Raw genomic sequence first — 15364 nt, forward strand, 5'->3', positions numbered from 1 at the left:
CTGTCATCATGGATTTAGCTGTTTCATTTGCAGATTCCTGTAAATGTTTGCCTGATTTATGGCCAGTAATTTTCATTGGAGAAGGAATCGACATATCGTCAGCAAATGACTGTGTGTCATTAATACTTTCAAATGGCATGTGAAAATGTTCATGCACTTCCATTGATCCAGACTACTTCTCACTTTACAGCTCCAAATGTTTTAGTGTTTTGTTAATATTACATACACGAGGTTTGGGACACAGTTCAGTAGTAGGGTGTGGGAAAGTGTTAGATGAATAAATCATTACTCAGATTCATTGTCTAGCATAAAGTTTAAGGAAAAAAAAAAAGAAAGAAGGGGGAAAAAAAAAAAAAAGAAGGAACAGACTTCAGTATTTAATAGTTCCACCTGAGAATTTGAGGTTAATTTGGCACCAGAGGTGGCTGGAGGTACTTTCTTGGTTAAATATAAAATAGTAGCCCACATCATAAAGGCTCTAGATTTAAGCATTTTCAACTTGCATTCTAGGTTAGCTTCAGAGCCAATTGATTATATGTTAATTACTTAAATTTGTCTTACATCATTTTATTTTTCACATACTGTTTTTGCTGGCAGTTAATCTGCTGAAGCATCCCCTAACCAAGGTAAGTGTTTTAGTGCAGGAATTCTCATAGCTAGGATAGTGATTTTTAATAATAATCCATGAAAAACGCACTGAGATTGTATAACTGATAAGAAAATGTGAAGCCTAAAAGCAGCTCTGTTTTTTAGAGTGCTGTGTGTATATGATACTTCAGTGTGAACACACCATCTTTGATTCTTAATGCTTGGAGTGAGATCTCTTCTTCAGGGAAGCATTCATATTAACATGAAGGCATTAGTTATTTATTTTTTATCTGCTGGTGATCTCTTTTTGTTTTTCTTATTTGCTGGTGCTGCCACAGCAGTTGCTTGGCAGGTGGTTTTATACTTTATTCTGTCTGTTGCACACTAGTAAGCTAGTGATCATGCTAGTAATACAGTCACTAGCTACACAAAGAACAGTGTACATTATTTTTTATGGTACAGCGTAGGCTTTGTCTGCTTGGCATGGCTGTTCAGCACTGGAAGAGCTGAACTCCAGGTCAAATCTACAAGTTTACACTGTTTAAAGGTGCCAACTGCTTAGCTTGCTGGTGTAGAGCTGTAATACTGGTTCCTGCTCAGTATAATCTCCGAGGTCTCTGATACCAGTGCAGTACTATGGAGTCCTTAATATCAAGCATTGAGATATCAAAAACAGAAGGACTTTATAGAAGCCTCTATGAAAGTATGAATAGATCATACTGTGATATAACTGTCAAATAAAAGAAAGGCACCTATTTTTGTGGGAATTTCTATATTGGTCTTACTGTGTGTCTACATACATATTTAAATATAATTTTATTGCAGTGTCTCAGGAATCTAAATTCACATTCCTTTTTGTTGTTATCATTGAATACGCATGGAGTAAGACAGAAATTGATAGCCGTGAGAAGAAATATCAGAGAAGAGTACTTCAGGTGACTTGCAACTGTTCCATAAGTACCCATGCTCACAGCTTGGCTGTACATGTGGTATCAAAGCAAGATAAGGACGAAGTAGGTTGCTCAAGGAGTCTTTCACTTCCAAACTATCTGTTTAAATTGAATTCAGCAGCAGGGTCACAACGAGATGCAGCCTTCAGCAAGTAGGATCTTTCTCCTTACTGAAACACAAGTGTGCACAGACTTTTTCTGAAGAAGTGTATGTAGTCACCACTTTTATGATGACCCGAGGAGATGCTGGAGGCTGATTGAGAGGAGTCAGGGAGGTAGGCTCTCTTGCCTAGAACTGGTCTTCCAATTCAGAGAGTGCTCATGATTCTGGAGGGGGCATCTTCCTGAGTGACTTGTGGGTATTCACATTAGCACTGGGGACGTTTTTGTTTGAAAAGATAGAGTGCTTCCTTGTTGCAGCCAAATCAGTTTTTTTCTTTGCTATTTACAATTTTTGGTTGCCCTTTCTTAGTTCCAGATACAGCAATTTCACATCGAACATGGATAAATGAAATAATGCATGGCATCTAAGTGGTAGTGGAGAGGTATTTTCATTACTGTGAATTTGGGGGGAAATGTATCTAGTTTGTTCTTGTGTTCAAGTATTCCCTTGTATAGCCAATGCTCCTGTGGAGATATCGCTTAATTAGTCAGAAATTTGCTGCATGTTGCCTTTATTATTCCACACCGTGCCTGCTCCACCTCTTTCTCACCCCCAGCCTTCAGCAAAACAAACCCCCTAGAAAGATGAGCTGCGGGAAGCAAAGGAGAGGATTATTCATTATTAGCAATTGTTATACAGAGAACAGCTGATCTGTTTCAAGACAGACAGCTTCTTTGTGCATTAGGAGCTCCCTTTAAGAGTTTTTTGACCTGTCTTTGAAAATTTAACATTTTTTTGTAGAGTTACTTTACTTTTACTAGTAACAGTTGGTTACTATACAGATCAAAAGATAAATTGTGACCAAAGTCTGTATATTTCGCTAGCAAGGTATTCCTTTCTTTGTATTACAACAGTGATGGATGGGAATATATTTGTTTTAAAACAGTGAATCTCCAAACACTTTTCAAGATGTTAGCATCTTTTTTCAGTTTTTCCAACAGGAATCCTGAAAGAGCAGTAAATAAATCTTTCTGCAGATAATATGGCAGAAACATGCTAACATTTGCATCTCCTGATTCACAGTGCACAGTTCTACCCATTTCCTTCCATACTGTACAAAAAGATAAAACAAAATACATTAATAATATTTTATATTTTACCAGGTATTTGAGCATATCAAATTATTCAATAATGTTAATGAAAAAATGTCTCAGAGTGCTTCTGCAAAAATGTCCGTGCATGTTCACCTGTGTGAACTGTGAAGCTGTTTTTCCAGTTAGAGCCAGTTATATTATTTCCTTCATATATGTTCTATTACAAATCTAAATGAAACATCAGCGATCTCTGAATCTTCTTGTTTCTTTTTGAAGATTTTTGATAATCTTGATTATCTGGAGATGCATCTTTAATTTTTACGGCCATATATATATATATGCACTATGGTACAGCATTTATTGATACCTGATGAAAATATAAAAAAAAGGAGTGTAATTAAGCTCTACTGAGTTATTGCTGATATCAGAATCTTATGTTTATATTCTCCCTAATTAAGATTTTGACTTTTCTGTCACTCATAATGTCTGATAATGTATGAAATAAAGCATGCCACTTAACCTTGAAAAAGGAAGAAAAAAAAGTAGATTTATTGTATTTATTTCACTTTTTAATACTACAGCAAAGATGGGAATGTTAATTTGGTAAAGTGAATGTAATGGTGATACATCAAAAAAAAAAAATTTTTTTTTAAAGGAATGACTTTGAATACACCAGAATCACAAATTTGAGAGGAAAAGTAAATGAGTGCATAAATGCAGGTTTTTGTTTTTTTTTTTAATGTTAGGTTTCTGAGCAAACTTTATATTTAAGCAAACCTGTTCCCATTTCTTCTAATGAAAAATGTCTGTCTTAAAGAATTAGATGTCTAAGCTGAGCTAGTGTAAATAGTAGACAGAAGAAGATTGTGAATTTCTTGGGATTTCATCTGATTTATCCTAGCTGATGACTTGATGTCTGAAATGCTGGTGTAACAGCCAAGACTCAAGTGCTGGCACTGCTTGTGCTGAGGCTTTGTACTGGCTGTTTAAGTCTTGGCTACACCCTTTCACCCGATGTGCTTTAGACCCGTTGTGGAGAGATTTTGAGGCTTCAGCCATGTCAGTGCACCAGCCACGTCCTGGGAGCTGTGTGGCTCATGAGGAAAACGAGGAGGAAGAGGAGGAGGAGGAGGATCTGCTCCCGCCCTACAGAAGGGCAGCATGCAGAGCACCACAGGAGGTGCTGTTAGCATTCATAAAGACACATAATCCACAAAGTGATTATATGAAGATGCTTTATTAGGCGCCGTAAGTTAGGGGCATGCCTGCCCAAATCTAACATTGTCCGATTTGTTCACTCAGTTCTCTTTTATCTCCTAAAATATTACATATGCATTAAGTTTCACAACACATCTATGCATATTCATTTCCTAGCTCCGCCTAGCCCTGCTTCGTATGCTAATTATCTTATCAGTCCTTCTGCGCTTGCATATCACTCTCTGGTGGTCGTTGGGATGAAGTAAGATGTCTTCATCAGAGTTGAACTTTTTAACCTTTTCTTCTTACGCATGCTCTCTGAGCCCTTGGTCTCAGTCCAAACCGCAAGGTTGGTTTGATCCAGTTCTCGGGGTCCGAGAGGCCCCAGTTATCTAGATGTCTTGCAAATTTGGCATTCTTTTAGTCCTCCTTACTCCTCATCATGAATCGGTGCATTCTCTCATGCTGTCCTTGCACATATATTTTGTATCTTCCAAGCGCAGCCCCGGAACAGTACATCGCAAATGTAACACATATTAAGCAATATTGTATATTTCATCTTCTATTACCAACAGTGCCGCAGGTCGGTGCAGGTTGCTGGGCCAGGCCCAGCGGGTGTGTGGAGCAGTGTCAGGTACACACATACATGAAAGTGATGGGGCCTACTCAAATCCCACCTGTCCTGCACAGTGCCGGTCACCATGGACAAACACTAAAACTGGTTATTATTTCAACCGGTGTGTCTCAGACGTATTACAGAAAGGTTCATTTTTTGCAACACCTGTAGTTACATCCTTTTTAGTAAGAAAAGAGCTGATCATTTTTAGCAGCAAATCAAATCATCGTGATTCATTTTCTTAATAGTAACCTTGGAGTATCTCTTTGAGGTCACATCTGGACCAGGAGAGCCTCTTCCAAATGTCAGGATTTCCTTTTAGGGAGAAAACACTTCTGGAATTGTGGCACAGATCTGAGTAAAGTTGTTAGAATCCTTATGTGAAGTCTAGGTCTGGAAATAATGCAAAGATATTTGGACTTTAGCCAATGCATTAACCCAAATCTCAGATCACTTTCTGGAGAGGAGATTGTGGATTACTCTAAATCTTCAGCTCGGGCATCTGCTGTTCTCCTGGTTCTCTGGTCTGTCTGTACCTCCTTCCAGCACCTCCTACAGGCTGATTAATAAAGCCCCATTGCTGGCACTCATGAGATGTGTTGCATGTAGCATCCTCCCAGAGGGAAGAAATGTTGCTTGTTGACAATTGGCTGCATGTGAGGGAAAGCAGCTACCGATGGCTGAAACTGTGGACGTTTCCTGCAGATAAAAGCTGGATGGTGACTACTGGAAAAAGGACGAGCAGACAAAAAAGCCCAGCAGGCTTTTGGATCCATAAAACACTTGCTCCCTAACTGTCACACTTGCAGCCTCAGCATCTGGCATTCTGTTGACTCATTTCACCCGAATCAATCAGCCGGCTTCTATCTGTTTGAGTTTTCAGCTTTAACACATAACATGAAATTCTTCCCCCCACATACATCTGCACTGCAAAAAAATCATAGCTCTAATAGGAAAAAGAAATAGTTTTGCTTTTTTATTTAATGAACCTAAGCATATGAATTCCCAGTTTTATGTGTTTGTTGGTGATTAGAGTTTACGCTTGGGCAGATAGAAGAACATTTTAGTATACTTAACTGCTTTAGTTTTTAAAATACTAAAAAAGTATGAGTTTCTTAAACTATTCTTAGTGCTGTTTATGTCTTATATTTCTCAGAAATTATTATTTTGCACATTTCCACTGACTAGTATCATAACTTTAGAAGATCTTTACAATGTTCTTTTTGTAAGAAAGACTAAAATATAAAGAAACAAAAAGAAAGAAAGGTTTAAGAAGGAAACATTTCTTGTCTTCTTTTCTTTTTTATTATTTCATTTTATACTTTCTTTAACTGGCTTGAATATTTTCAGAGTTTGTTAATATTAGAGGTCATTCCCATGGGAATAAACATAAGAAAAGGAGGACTGGATAAAATTGCATGCATACATATGCTCAATTACCCCTGTCCTTTATTGATCCAAGGACATCGAGTACATGCTCCTCCCTGTTGAGAACTGAGAAGATGCCGAATCTGTCCTCAAATAATCTGTAAGGCAAAGTGGATTATTTTGTTCTTCATTTTACTGCCTGTGGCTGGTCAAAACTGCCTCATGACTCTCTGGGCAGCTCTGTGTCACAACTGCACCTGAGCATTCTGCACTGAAAGGCATTAAATATGGAGGAGAAAACAACTCCAAAGAGAGAGGAGAGGTGAAAGCACACGCTAGTGGCTCGGGCAGTGCAGCTGTACGGGTTGAGGGAGGGGTGGGCTGGAGCTGCCCCAGGGCACGGCCCAGCCCCTGCCGAGGGAGCAGTGACAGGTAGAAGTAAAGGAAGCCATCAGTGTTGGGGAACAGCAGGAGCTGATGGGGTTTGGGCTTTGTATTTTGCTAAAAATATATGATGCATTTGACTGGATTAGAGTTGATAATGCTTCAAAGGAGAACTCTGCTGTAGAAGTGCATATGTGTTATGCATAAAGTAGCATATGCAGTTCCGATTTTCTTTCTCTGTAGCTAGAAGCTTTGGAGCTTATGTTTTAGTCCTGGATATTGACAAGTTAAGCTGAATGTTGACTAGACGCAGAGAGAGGAGGAGAAAAGATTGGATTATATGAGAAATAAACATTCTTACATTTGTAGTTAGAGTCATACTTTGGGGATTTAGAATGAAATGGAAGAATCGCTGTTCTGTGCTGCCCGTCTTTTCTTGAAAGCTAGGGCATCACATGTACGCATGGGTATGCGTACCTACATACATTGTCATTCTCACAGGGGCGAATTAGAGATGAACCACTTCCCAAAGGCGTCTAGTTCTGTGTCTTTTCAAGTTCTTTGGCAACATGAAAAGTAATACCTAAGTAGGATTGAATGAAACCAATAGTATTTCACATGTGGCATGTTTAAGAAACTTATTTCATGTATATTATTTACAAATCTAAATTGAAGTAAAAATGAAAGCCTAAGGTCATATTTTGTAAACGTTGACAGAAAGTCATTAGAAGGAAAGGAAAATTTTTGTCAGAATATTGTACAAAGAGATAAGAGTGCTTCTGGACAGAGATACAAAATAAAAAACAGTTTATCTGTCGAGGTCCAGCTACAATTTTTCATGCACAGATGTGTACAGTTTTTAAGTTGTCTTTCTCTCTCCTCTCTCTCTCTTCCCCCATCCAAAAGATTAGAAATAAAAACAGTGGGGTCATTTCCACTGATGCATGGAACTTTCAAAGCATAACACTGCATGATAAAAGGCAGCCTGTCTGTTGCTGCAGTGCATAGACTGTCTGCAACCAAAAGAAGAGGGGAAGATAACTGAGAAATGTATAATTTTGTGGCTAATGCTGTGAGAAATAGTATTTGTTAAAAACTTATTTTAATCATTGTGTAAAGGTGATTAAAAATAATAATAATAATTTTTTGAGACACAAGCACATTGAAATGTATAAAGGTTACAGAGTGGAATAGCCTTGGCAGGATACTTTTCAGATTCTTTATTGGAACAATGTTCTCAACTGAAATATGTTTTCAGCAGTTCCGCTGATCTTTTTCTTATTCTCCTCATTGTCTTATTTTCCCAATCTCCTCCTGGAGCTTGCACACACAAAATTACATGAAAGTACAGCAAGTCCATGTGCTCTTGTCCTTCAGAAAATCTCTCAGAGAACAGCTGAACACAAAGCTCCTGCAACTCCTTCCAAAGCAATGGGGCTGAGGCACTCTCCCACCCCAAAAGTGAGGACTCTGAGGTCTCTCAGTGAGTGGGCGTAAGGAGAGTTGAGCAAGAATGGTTTGTAACAACGAAGCAAGGGTGCACATTTGAAGAAGTTCACTTGAATTTTGAAGTCTGTATAGTTTTGGAAAGAGCGATTGGCTTGCTCCTTGGACTAGTCACCTGCCTCTCGGGACGAATGCAGTCCTGGTGCCTCTGATGTGGAGCTGAGTGCTGCCTGTGCCCAGGTGCAGGCCTCGTTGCATGCCCAGGGCCCTGCGGAGGGACAACGATGTGCATCTCTGCTGCTCGTGGGGCTGCTGGCCCTCGCCATCTGCCTGACAGCAGTATATGCTCTCCAGAGCAGCACGCGGCACAGCAGGACCTACTGCCGTGCCACTGCTGACTGTTCACATTCAGACATCTGTTACTTGGGAGCCAGGAATCGGGTAGCCTTGCTTGCACAATCTACAGCCTCAGCACACGGCTGGTGTCCCTCGGAGCTGGTAGGAGAACTCAGGAAGTGTGATGTTCACTCCCAATTTGTTTATTGAGTCTAGATCAACAAATTGTGCACGGTTATCTCCCGTTCTCCCTTACATATACCCTTCAACTGATGGAAAGAACAGAAAGAGGCAACTTTTTTTTTTTTGAGCTCTTCTCTTCATAATGTTTTATTAAAAAAGGGGGTAGAGGAATTGCTGTTCTACGTATGATTTTTTTTTTCTTTTCCCCAGGACTTTTATCCTCTTTATTCAGGTTGTCTTCAGACTCGAGCAGCCACTTCTTTTTAATAACATGAAGCTTAGTTTTTCTTCCTTCCTTCCTCAACAATTATTAGAGTTATGTTTTCCAGTGTGAGCAGAGTCTGCTGTAATTACAGGACTCATGGATTAGCATTTTGCCATATTCCCTATGCGTCTTATGCAGTCTTTCCTAGTCTTGAGTAAACATTGTGGGCTTGCGACCCGAATTAATGTGATACTCAAAGATGAGTTCATAATGATGGGTGGTAGGAAAGGACAAAGACAATGCATTTAAGACATCTCCTGGGTCAGCAGTGCACTTATGCTAGATGAGAATATAACCAAGTTTGTTCATGAAGATTTCAGCAGGGAGCAGCAATGGGGTGTGTTTCTTCTTCAGGGGGCTGAACGTGGTGGGTTTGAGTGAGTGTTTCTTTGGAGATGCTGAGCCCAGCCTCTCTCTGTAACATTTCTCAATCTGGGCTCCTCCAACTAGTAGTTTCTGGAAAGCTAGGCCACGGGCTTATGAGACGGAACCTGGACAAGAACACCAGGGAGGAGTAACAGTCATTGGTAAGGAAATGAGAGGTTTCAGGTGATGTTTCAAGGATGCTGCTGGGTAAGCATACGAGGAGGACACCAGGCTAGCAGCCAGCAAGATAACTTTGGCCAAACAAGAAGGGGAAGTACAAAAGGGTAGATGAGCTGGGGTGAGAGAGAAGAAAAAGCAGAGAATGGTGCTGGTACTCAAAGAGAAGTCAGTCTCATTGAACTAAGAGAAAGTTTTTAAATAAAAGTGCTGCAATACAATGTCTGTCAACCTACAACAAGCCTAAAGGTTTTGGACACAGTGCTTGCAATTGAGAGCTGTTGTGCGTGATGAGTGGCAAATGGTTTGTGGTTCTGCTGATTCTCTGCTCTTTCAAAAAACATTGTTGAAAAAGTAATAGTCCAGCAAGAAAACAGATTTTTGTTGCTTTTCTGTTATCCTTTTCTTTAGAAACACACAATACTATTTCATCAGTTACTACTGTTTGTGATCTAGTGATACTGATAGATTTTGCAAGTCTGCTTTACTATAGGTAGCTGTAGTGGCAGATCATCCTAACTGTATTTTTCTTAAGTTAAAATCAGTGTGTTGCAATTAAAATTTTGTGCTGGGTAATATCAAAGAAATCTGATTGATAATTGCTAGGTGGTGATGTCATCAGAAACTTAGGAGTTGTAATATGGCCTTAACCATATATGTAATCTTAGCATAAAATCAGGTGTTACTTAAAGTGACCATCTTGACCTAAATTGAAGAAAAGGATTTTAATCGTATTTATTGGTGACATCCAGGTTTGCTGCTTTAACTTTAGCCAGTGTTATTTTTCCATTATCAGTACAAAGTGAAAACTTTTAACATAACTATTGGAGGCATGGTTTTTATGGAGTCTATTGTCCCTTGAATTTCTTTAAAACTATCACCTACTCCCAAATGATGAGAGTTCAAAATCTTCTGTTTAACTAAAAATGTCTGCATAATATTTTAGCAGCTTGTTAACAGGCCTTCAGACAGGTACTAATTACACCCCAATTTACAATACATCAGTTTAGCACTATTGATCTGTTTAAAAGAAAGAAAAAAAAAAGGAAGAAAGAAAGAAAGAAAACTGAGCAAAATCCAGTCTTGTTGCTGAAGGAATGATGTATTGATTCTATCTGACAATGCTTTGTCTACAGATCAATGTAGATGTGCAGGACAGACCACAAGAATGAGAAAGGGTCACCAAAGGTCAGTAAAAGAACAGGGTGTCTGAGATTATTGGAGACAATGAAATGAACATATCATAAAGTAGACCTGATTGGTGTTTGTAGAAGGAATCTACCAGTAAGAGGTTTTATCATGTGAGAGAGGAATAATATATTCTAATTTATAATTAGCTTCAGGTGCTATTCATTTAACAGAGTTAAGGACAATTCAGTGTCTGTTCAGCTGTTGCTGACTGCACGGAGCCTTACAAAACTGAAATAGCAAACTGCTTACAGCTCTACGAGTTTGTGAAAAATGACAGGTACGCTTCTGAGAGTTAGTTTTTGTCCAACATAATAGACCATTTTAAAATTCAAGTATTCAGAAATTCTTAATCCCTTAAAAACTACAGGCCCTTGCTTGGTTGTAATTGCTGGTTCTGCAACGCACAGAGATTGTAGTTTTATTACATTTCAGTTTTCCACATTTAAAAAATAAGTAGGTGTGTGGTGGTTTAATTTGACAACAACACTTAAGTGTCTTGTACCACAGTGTGTTATTCATTCATATATTTCTTGTGTCCTTGATGTCCTCTGAGACCAAGGGCTTTATATTTTAAATAAGGAGGACCACTACTATAACATGATTAATCCCTTGCAGCTTTCATGCCTTCTAAATCCTTCCTCATTCTGCTTTGGAAATCTAACTTTTACGATGAGAGGGATGTCTGCTCTACACAAGTATTATAATTTAGGGCTTAATCCCCAAAATTAATGTTTAATCTGCACTGCAGCCTTGTTTAAAGAGCTTCTGAATAGGTGTCATTCAAAAAAAAATTGCTTCCAGAGCTTTCTAATCCACGTTTTTACATCAATGCTATGATTTCCTTATGTTTTACCATATTTTGTAGCTAAGTGTCTAACACTGGGTGATAAAAGGTTGAGGATACATGTTCTTCCAATATAATCACAGAGGAACAGTTTGCCACACTGCTACTTTACCCTCACCTCTAAGGAGTCAGATCTAGCACAGTTTAGAATTAGAGATGCGTAGTCACTGGATCTCTTCAAAGCAATTATGCTGTTTTGGTTCACAGTGGCTTTGCAGTAAGGGAAACAATATCTGCACCTTTTATCTCAATTCCCCCTTTTTTGTCTTCTGGGACAAGATAGTTCTTATGGAAGATATGGTACGCTAGCATTTAGTACAATTGGTTTTAAGAATAAAATTGGTTATAAAATGAATTATTAACATTAGAATACCGTTAGGGACTTCAGGTCTTTAAGATGGTCAGATGCAATCTGTCAAGACAATGCAAAGGGAATGTTTAAGTTTTAAGGGAAAATGTTTTCTGGCATGGTGCTAGCAACAAACAGTGACAATCTATTTGAATTAGAAACGACTTAATGTAACACACATATTATGGCAAAAGTTGCTGTTCCTAGAATGTATCCTACCTCTGCCTTAAAGAAATAGGGATGGAAACAAAAGCTGAGTTTTCAAAGAGCTGTTAGTTCTGATTTGTGGCTTTCAGCCTACTCATATTTGGAAAATCAGTTTTCATTCATTTAAAATCCTGCAGAAGTTTTAAAGAGGGAGGTAAAGACACTGAAATCACTTCTTTGCCAAGGAACTGGTGGTCAGTTTTGAAGTTCACTGCCTATGCAAAGTCAGGCAATGTGCCTATTCTTTGTTTTATTGATGTACTCTATTTGTCTTTGGAATAAACAGGGAATTTCAATTTTTTTTTGGCATGATTTTTTGCCATTTGTATGCACGGTGTTTATCACAATTTGTCTGAGCATATAAGGTAGACCAGAAATATCCATTCATCTCTTTTAAGAACATTACCTTATTAACCATGTTGGAAGTATCCCAAATAATGCATTCATTAGAAGTACACGCTGTCTGAAATGATCATTTCAAAACCTGTCTCCCCAGGGGGTTGGATTTATACATACTGAGTTAAATGATTAATGAAACTATGGCACATTAAGTGTTCAGTATTTCAAGTTACTGCAAAGTGTTCATCAATGTTAAGTTGATTTTGATTTAAAACATCACAGTCAAAATTTCAGTTTTCATTTGTAATTTCCTATTGCATTTTGTTGCAGTCATGAACTATGATATTAACTAAATTTCATCTTGCAAGGTGATGACCCTCCTAAAAATCACTGCCTTTCTTAGGAGTTGATGGTTTTACTCATTTCACAGGAAGACTTGGTATCTTTCAGGTTTGAATCCACTAACAGCAAGAACGAATTGACTAAATAGCACAATAGGAATTGCATTTTTGGATATCGTTTTTGCTTTAGGACTGAAGAAATCTGACCTGTCCTTTATAAAATAACAGAGATTTATTTAAAATACTAAGTGTATTTCTTCCTGCGAGATAAAAGCAATTATTATGGAGTTTTGGCCTTTCAAGAATCACAGCACGTTTTCACAAGATAAAGAAGGAACTGTCACTGGGAATGTGCACTGAGGGTTGCTAGCAGATAAGTATGGGATGAACACGGTCTGGTGATGCTCTAATACCACATGGAGCCTCCTGCCTCAGGGCACTGATATTCCTGCAGGGCTTGGAGACCTGTACTGAAATGAAGGTTTCTGAGAGTTTTTGAGAACCCAACTTCAAAATACCAAATTCACCTAAGCATTTGTTAAAACAAATGCACCTAAACATTTTTAAAAGTTGGAACTTAAACAGCATAGGAACAGTTAATGCCAAATCATGTTCTGCTGAAACTGTGGGGGTAAATGCTGGTGAGCAAATTCCCAAGCTCCCGTTTTGTCTTGATGAAATGTATTGACTGATATTTATTACCAAAAAAAAAAAAAAAAGACCAATATTCTTTTGGCATTTCTGTGGCTATTGGGCTATTGCACTCACACCCTCAGAGAATGTTCTCACGTAGTCAAGTGGTTTGGGTAGAAAAAGACATTCAGAAGCATGATCCCCATACATTCATTACATGTAAATGAAGAAGAATACCTTACACTATTTACAGCTGACTGAGAACCATTTACTTTAATAATGACAAATTAGTCAAATCTTGTAAATCATTAACAACCAATTAACATTGTTTCTAGAGTTTCAGCAGTATGGGCTGTTCTTACCACTGGAACTGCCAAGGAACTTTATCCACCTCCCAGAGCAGCTGATGGTTAGACAGCAGCATGTGATGTAGGGCTTTGATATGGCAAAGGTGTCTTGAGAGAGTGAGTCACAAACTGGCTTTTTCACCTGCTGCCAAGATCCTATGTGGCTGTCGGTGCCTTCGCTCTCAAATGAGGTCTGTTGGTACGTAGAAAGCCATGCAGCTTTAATGGAGGCAGTACACAATCAGTGCAAAGTATTTGTCTGGTGTGGTGTATTCCCAGACAGGGAGAACAGCTCTACTTTGTACTTCATTTTGCACCAGTTAAAATGCATCTGTGGCAGACATGCTACTAGTGTAGCATGACCTGGACTGTATTATATCTTTCATTAGAAAAAAAATGTAGCATCATTAAATAATAATAATAATTTGAAGTTGGATACCAAAAAGACACTCCTACATCTCCTTTAGTTTGAATGAGTTTAAAAAGAGATAGTCAACAGTGTAAAAGATTCAGACATTTGTATAGATGTGTAAGTATAGATTTACTTGCTTACTCCTAGACTTCTGTTCTCTAAATTCTGGGTTTATATAAATCAATAGATCTAAAAACTAAGCCATATTTTTCAGGAAGTTACCTTCAAAAAAAAGCTACCTCTCCAAGTTAATTACTGAGTCATGAGTAAAATGAACATTTGATGTAACATTCATTTGTTTAAAGTTGTAACCTCTTTTCTTTTTTCATTTTTCAAAGGAAAACTCTTTAAGAATAGCAGTACATATAGGTGAATCTTTTCCAAATCATGCTTTCCAAGATAAAATTGAAATGGTTTTATTTTCTGGAAACCAAGTGGCAGCTAAGCTTATGTCTACATGGAAAGTTCCTATACACTGTGACTTGTATTAAAATGTTTGTTTTGGTACATTTTTTTTTAATTAGGTTGCCCTTCCTATGAGAGAATCCCACTACAGCGTTAAGCAAATGTTGTCAGTCTTTGCATAATTTTTAACTTCTGCCACAGTCCTGGGATTCAAAACCCTACAATGCAAATTAAATTAGGAATGCCTCTCCACGGAGGAGATACGTAACCTTTCCCGAGTGTTAGTGAGGCAAACACGCAACATTGTTCTCTGCTTTATCTTATCAGGGTAGTCTAATCCAGCCCAGGTCTATGGATTCAAGCCTCTATTGTGCTGAACAACCACCTCAGAACAATTTCTCTGAAGAAAATAAATGGGTTTCTTGTCAAGGCCATTGTAACAGAAGAGCTGGGGGCATTGATACTGAAGGGGTCATTTTTTTCCTGTTGTACGCTAATTTGAGGGTGACATGTTGTAAATGCTGCAGTTTCATAAGTTGCATGAGACATCACTTTGTCTTTTCCCTTCCAGATATTTTCTAAATGTGTCATCATCAGTCATGTATAAAGCATATAATCTTTTATCATCACTATTCACATTCTGACACTGTGGTGATTTAGTCTTAATACCATCCCTATTACTCTGTAAATGAAAATCCCATATTGTATTAGACACATGATATCTTGTTTTCCTGCCTAATCATTTTCACTGTTTTTCTTCCCTATCATCTAGCACCGCTTCTTTCTGGATGTTAAGGCTTGTTAGTAAGCTGTTTCACAGAGTAATTTAAGATGTTAATTTAACTGAAATTATGTCAGTGAATGTACTAAGGGGGGAAAAATTAAAAAAAAAAAAAAAAAAAACAAAAGAGGTAGGTCAGTGGTCTTCCCATAGAGCTGTGACTGGTAACTATTCTCTAGAGAAGTCATTGAAAACGAGTGATGGAATTGGACAGCTTTTATAGAGCCAAATCCTCAGGGTATTACTCAGGCAAACTAACTATTGAAATATCAGGCCTCAAGGCTGAAGTCTTCTGTGTGTATGTAACTTTATGCACCGTGAGTATTGCTATTGACTTCAGTGGGATTACTGACAATGATTATAGTTAAATGTGCATAAATCTTTGGGGCATACAGGTCTTTAGACTTTTCCCTGTTTATGACTGAGAACTTCAAGGTTTATT

The 15364-nt window shown here is 38.1% G+C and overlaps 1 protein-coding gene across 33 annotated transcripts in view; it reads left to right on the forward strand.

Annotated features, from left to right (window-relative positions):
* The window catches only part of ROBO2 (roundabout guidance receptor 2), a 931286-nt gene that overhangs the window by 721246 nt on the left and 194676 nt on the right, over nucleotides 1–15364 (forward strand). The window contains exon 1 of one of the 33 annotated variants that reach the window (XM_080591501.1): nucleotides 9081–10541. The exons of the other annotated variants lie outside the window; for them this stretch is intronic. Coding sequence (XP_080447627.1) covers nucleotides 10535–10541 — 7 coding nt within the window. The 5' untranslated portion in view covers nucleotides 9081–10534. Of the gene's footprint in view, nucleotides 1–9080; nucleotides 10542–15364 lie in introns of those variants that run through there. 33 annotated transcript variants of the gene reach the window in all.

This window comes from Anser brachyrhynchus (genome assembly GCF_964034855.1).
Source record: "Anser brachyrhynchus genome assembly, chromosome: 1".
NCBI classification, from domain to species: domain Eukaryota; kingdom Metazoa; phylum Chordata; class Aves; order Anseriformes; family Anatidae; genus Anser; species Anser brachyrhynchus.